Genomic DNA, 5,974 nt, shown 5'->3' on the forward strand with positions numbered 1-5,974 from the left:
AGTATAAACAACTGTGTTAAATCATTTTCATTTATTCAGAAGACACAGCGCTCCGCACCGTCTGGATAACAGCAGACTGACTGCTTGTAAAATAAATGGCAGGTCTGGATCACTTGTGAATTTTGTTTGTATCTGAAAAAAATCTTAGAATACGAAAACATTGGTGAATGCCACAAATTCTCCTAAATCACTCGTACGCACAATTTAAGAACAAATCTGTGCGTACGAACGGTTCTTGCATGAGGCCCATTGTTCCAAGTTGTCATGTAATTCAGGTTTATTGTGTTTAAAAAACAGATTAAAAATAATTACATTTTGTTTTGCAATTTTACATACACAATAGAACCAAAAGAACATCAAATAAATTATTTTAAATGCATCAAACATAAATATTATTCTGTATTTGTCAGTATGTGCAATAACGTAAGTACTGCACCATAATGTCCCACTCATAATTCATAGTTTCCCTAATCTCCCTCTCACCTCTAGATGTATAAAGATGGTTCTGTCTGGGTGCAGTGTGAGCTACTTAAGCTGCAATAGCACCATCTATTCTATCCCTGGTATCTGTTCTACAACTACATCAAACATTAAGCACTCCAAGTTAAACTAACTCAGAATAAAAGGTTAATTGGGCTTAAAATGCAAGCTAAGGGCCATGCAAAATTGGTATGAAGCAAGTTTAGGTCAGATTTTAATCATTTAATGGATTCAAGCTCTGGAGATTAAAAAAACTGTGCAAACATCTGAAATGTTGATTTGTTTTAAGAATAAAGGGCAGTGCTGACATTTCTTCAATGAATGAACAGACGAACAATGAATGCCAAACTTATTTATAAAATCACTGATTTGTATTTGCATTGCTCTTGTCTACATGAAAAAAAAAAAACAGTTGTTGAACTGCACCAGCACTGCCAGTTGAAGCTTTCAAAGTGCAAATTTTAAAAACAAATTTTGATAAAAGAAAAGGCGTCACTTGAAAGAAGACTGTTGGTTTAGATACAAATTTAACAACGGTCAAATGCAAACACATCGCGAGTGTCAGAATCTAGCAACACAGCCACTATATTTAAAAAACACACACAAATGCATGGGAATGTCTGCATGCTAATGGCGCTTGTCCCACATGTGTAACTGTGTTTATGACCAGCCTATATAAAGAGTGAGACAGATCGTGGCCTTTTCCCATAAACAGAATCATTCATCAAGTTTAATTGCAGCTGCCATATGTACTGGATGCGCTGACATGGAGATGCACATATTTATCCACAAAAACATAAGCTGTAAAAACTTGCCCTTCTCAGCCAGATGAATGTGTGGTTTCAATTAAAAAAAAATAAAAAAGAAAGAAATTCATCACATCACATCAGGGAAATAATCAACTCCAAGTCTGATTTTATGCTTCAGGCTCACAGGTGGTCAAGTGTGATTTGATGAAAGGAGTTGATGAGTAAAAGCAGTTTCCCCTTGTGGGATTCTGCTGAGGAAAGTTTTCAGCCTGAGTAGCCTTGCATGATAACACACAGAGCACCATTGAGCCTAAGAGGCACCTCTCGTGAACCTTGACCTCTGGTTCTGAGCACCAGAGTGTGAGATGCCGTTGCGATAGCAACGGATGTCTTTTTCGGAAGTTTCTCCTAGGGGTCCATGACGGTCTGAGAGTTTTACTTTTTGTTAGTTTGTGGGTGTGTAATGCTGATGGTGGAAGGAGGATGTGAGAGAAAACATGGATGCATCGTGAGTGCACAGGCCCACATCTGTCTGAGGGCTGTCTGGAGCCTTACGGGTAAATGGGGTCTTTGTTAGACTGGGGAAAAAAAACTTTGTCACCCGTCTTTCCTCATGCTTTCCCCTACACAGCTCTCCTCTGTCATCAAACAAATTCCAACAACCTCGTTCCACCTGTTTGAACTCAAATCCTATTAAAAAAAACAATTAAATTCACTTGTCCTACTGAAGGCGGTTTGTTCTTTGTTTTGGTAGCGACAGGCGACAGCTTCTTAAAGGGTCTTAATTATTCACTGTAATTAACTGAATGTTTGGGTCTCTGCTCTGGAAAATGACTTTTAATAGCTGTCAGAACATTAGTTATTATAGCCTATGATCTAATTCCCTATATGTGCAATTTCCTTTAGCACATGCATATATTTTTAATACAACATTTTAAACCTTTTGGCAAAAAGAAAGCTAAACGTTTCCATAGCGGTGCTCAAACTTGTCAGTGCCCTCTTGAGCTTTTACTGTTATTGTCGTAAAGGTCTAAGTGATATTTTGGATTACCTTAGTAGTTTTCTTTTCCAGTCTTTTGGTTTCTGTATGATGTGTCTAATTCTAAAATATATTGCCTGTTGAAGTATTTTATTCACCCTGCCTCCATTATTGGGACATTTTAGTCTGATTTATGTGGCATGAAGCTGTGAATTCAACTCCACTCGTTCAGCAATGACTCTTATAGGGTTTTAATGAACAGTGGAAGATTTTCCTTCGAGACAAAAGTTGTGCGTGGATGTCTAAGATCTATAATTATGAAGACGTCCAGTAGTTTTATGTGTTTTTATGTAGTCAGAAGTTGCCCTATCTACTCTCAATTGGCACAGCTTCACAGAAAAGCATTTTTAGCTTTAATATGGTGCCCTTGCATGTATTTAATGTGCTTTTATAAGCAGATGTTAAAAATCGGATGCGTTTACAGTAAATCCCTTTTTTATAGTGCATATGTGGGTAGATGGCATGATAATGATGTCATCTATTCAGATTTAAGATCCAGAGTACTGTAAACAAAAGCATTTATACCACAAAAAGCCATACTTTGAAATAGAAGTAGCAATCATTTGTGAAAATTTACACTATTTCCGGCTTTATGAGGAATTTGCTGCATTGCAAAACATTTACAACAAGAGCCATAAGAACGCCTGTGTGTCACTTTTACAACATTTTTTTCCTTTTTTTCTTTTGGTAGCTTTTGTGAGCCCCACCCTTGTCCTCTCTAATTAGACACCTGCTTAGGGAGAAAGGCACAAAACATGGAGGCGTCGACTAGAGCACGAGTCCAAATGTTGGTGCCAGCCAGCTAGCGCACAGCCCAACCAGTGGTACGCCACAGGGTTAATTTTGTACCATGTAATTCAAACATACCATGTTTGTTTAGGCTTATTTGAGACACGACAGTAGTCCTTAACACTCTGTGGACAGACCATCTCGCTTGGAATGCCGACTGTGCACAAACCAGGAGTAAAACGGGAAGTGTGTGGGAGAAAAACAGGCAAGGTCTTTAAAACTTGAAAATCACTAGAGAGAAAATATGTCCACTTGGAAACCATATTATGTAAGAAGTTGGCTTTATGTGGTTTTAAATTACTGAAGGGTTTGTCAGCAGAACCATAGATATGGATTAGAAAACCTTTCTCACTGAGGAAACATAAACTCTCTCTCAACTGAGTTTGACATGATTGTCGTCACCTTTTGACAAGAAGATCGATTACAGTGAAACAGATTTATGTAGTCACGTCTTTTCAGACCAATGTGTCTGTTTCTGCAATTTTCTCAAAAATGGTTTTGGTGGAGTTGTTCAACCGAGACCAAACATGCAGAATTTCTTTTATCTTGTTGGAATAATAGACATTTGTATCTACATACCACTGAGTGTAGGCTTTTGATAGATCAAATTCCTTTGAAAGCATGTGGATTTTTTTTTATCTTCAATAAAACTTACTGACCCATCTCCTAAAGCCTTCTTGGCACTTATTCTACACTTAACCTTTGACCTGGGACAGAAGGGGCCCAAAGGTGCCACACCACATCGAGGGCAAGGGTGAGGTCAAGGATCCACAAGAAAATCTCATTCAGAGTACAAAAACTCAGACAGTCAGACGGGTGGATGAATAACGCAGCAACCCACCCCCCATGCTTCTGTCTGCAGGCTGCAGTTCAAAACCAAAACACCTTTTTGTATAGATTCCCTGGCTTTTAAAGTTTCCCTGCATAACCTTCCCATGGGAGCTGCTGAAATACAAGTACCGGGGTTCACATTACCAAGATGTTGCCACGGCTGATCATGAGCTGTTTCTGGTTATTTCCTGGGCGACTGCCAGCGCGGACTGAAAGGCATATCGGCAGTGAAATTTAAAGTCAGACTGCTGAGACATCAGGCTGTCTGCGTTGGTCATTATGGAGCCTGGCTGTTTGTTTGTGTGCATTCATCGAGGAGAGTGAGGAGGGGGTGGACTGTCAGGCAGCAGGGGGACAGAAAAATACCACCATATGGTAGAGTAGCTCCAGAGAGCCCCAATTTTCCATGAGCTTCTACCCCCAACGTCAACACCAAATACCACACACACGCACACACACACATATTCACAAGAAGTTAATGCTCAACAGCAGAAAGGCTAAAGTTCTCCAGACAGTTTTTGATCTCTTTATTTCTGGTTTCATTCACAGTGGCAAAGACACATTAAGAACTTTAAATGAAGATGTACATAAATCTGTATCAACTCTTTTTGATTTATTTCACAGGGCCCTCCTGGTCCCCATGGGAATCCTGGCCGACCTGGTCCACCTGGGCTCAAGGTACAGAGTTTTACTCTAATTTCCGATCACTAGTGAGCTATTGTTGCATGTTTTCTATAGCAGCAAGTAAAAATGATGGTTATGATGTCTGACACATGGAGAACCGAGTTCATCTAAATTCAACCTGCAGTCTGAGGTAAAGAGAAAGAAACTGCGCGCTGACACCAGAGAGGGGGTCAAATTTATTTATTTAAATGTTAGGGAAAAGACATTATGAGAACTCCAAATAAATCTGTCCAGTTTTAATGTGTGAACAGAAGATGACTCTACCCAAAACAAGTGATTTTTCCCCCCTTTGCTTTTATGCTTCACAACCGTTTCATCATTATTTCCATATCATCTGCCCTTTACAGTCACGCACCTGGAAAAAAAAAACAAAAAATAAAACAAAAAACGGTACTATAAATATTCTGCGCTGCCTGCAGTGTTAGTTTTATTATGTGTTGTTCTGAGAGGGGATGCAGCTGCCACCCAGCTGTAGCTGTAGTCAGGTGTCGTTAGTGATTACTGCAATATTGGAGCGGTGATACGTTCAGCTTCAAATGAAAATAAGAATTTCTGGTGTTTTATCACTTAGTGTTCTGGATGATCAATGAAAAACATTACTGTCAAAAAAAGACATATACAGTATAGTACGATGACCGTATTGAAGGTTTATATACTTAAAACACAGATGTAGTGGATTTACTTGAAAAGTTATTTAAACTCGTTTCATTCAACTGAACTGAATAAAGGTAACACTTTTACTTTACATTTACTTTAAGTAAATTCTTAATGAAGTATATGTTTGTAAATGTTTTAAATGATTGATAGTTGTCAGCTTATTCTCCTCATTGTTTTTCTTTTTATTCCTGCTTACTATGATGTAATTCAATTAAGCTATGATAACTGTGGTTTTAGGATTGGTAAATGTTTGTGTGCTGCTGCTTTTCTTGGCATTTATCATGGAATAAAAGATTTTTAATCTCAATGGGATCTACTGGGTTACATAAAGGTTATTAAAAGAAAACTACTAAGATGTTGGGGAAAAAAATAAACACAAGAACCACGTTAAAAACATCTTCAGTAAAGACGTAAATGCTGAGTAGATTAACCAAAGCTTGGGTCAGTTATAGACAGGCTGACAGAGATCAGGCTCCAGCCACCTGGTAGGTGTGTTGAAAGAAAGATAATGAGGTGTTTGATGTCTCGGGGTGCAATTTTTACCCTTTCATCATTAATATATGAAACAAAGTTGTAAATGGCAGCGGTCCAAAGAGAAAAGAGAGGGAGTCAGCACTCAGTGTAATTTCCGACCCATGGCTTTGATGTGCTGAAGCCCCATTATTGTTGCCTGCTGACAATGAAGCTGTGTGTGTGTGTGTGTGTGTGTGTGTGTGTGTGTGTGTGTGTGTGTGTGTGTGTGTGT

The 5,974-nt window shown here is 38.7% G+C and overlaps 1 protein-coding gene across 1 annotated transcript in view; it reads left to right on the forward strand.

Annotated features, from left to right (window-relative positions):
• Nucleotides 1-5,974, forward strand: part of LOC106533657 (collagen alpha-1(XXVII) chain A) — a gene marked incomplete at its 3' end in the record, with an annotated part of 69,880 nt that overhangs the window by 14,934 nt on the left and 48,972 nt on the right. Inside the window, 1 exon segment of the mRNA XM_014030063.1 lies at nt 4,513-4,566. Coding sequence (XP_013885517.1) covers nt 4,513-4,566 — 54 coding nt within the window.

Source organism: Austrofundulus limnaeus, unplaced genomic scaffold (assembly GCF_001266775.1).
Source record: "Austrofundulus limnaeus strain Quisiro unplaced genomic scaffold, Austrofundulus_limnaeus-1.0 Scaffold993, whole genome shotgun sequence".
Classification (NCBI taxonomy): domain Eukaryota; kingdom Metazoa; phylum Chordata; class Actinopteri; order Cyprinodontiformes; family Rivulidae; genus Austrofundulus; species Austrofundulus limnaeus.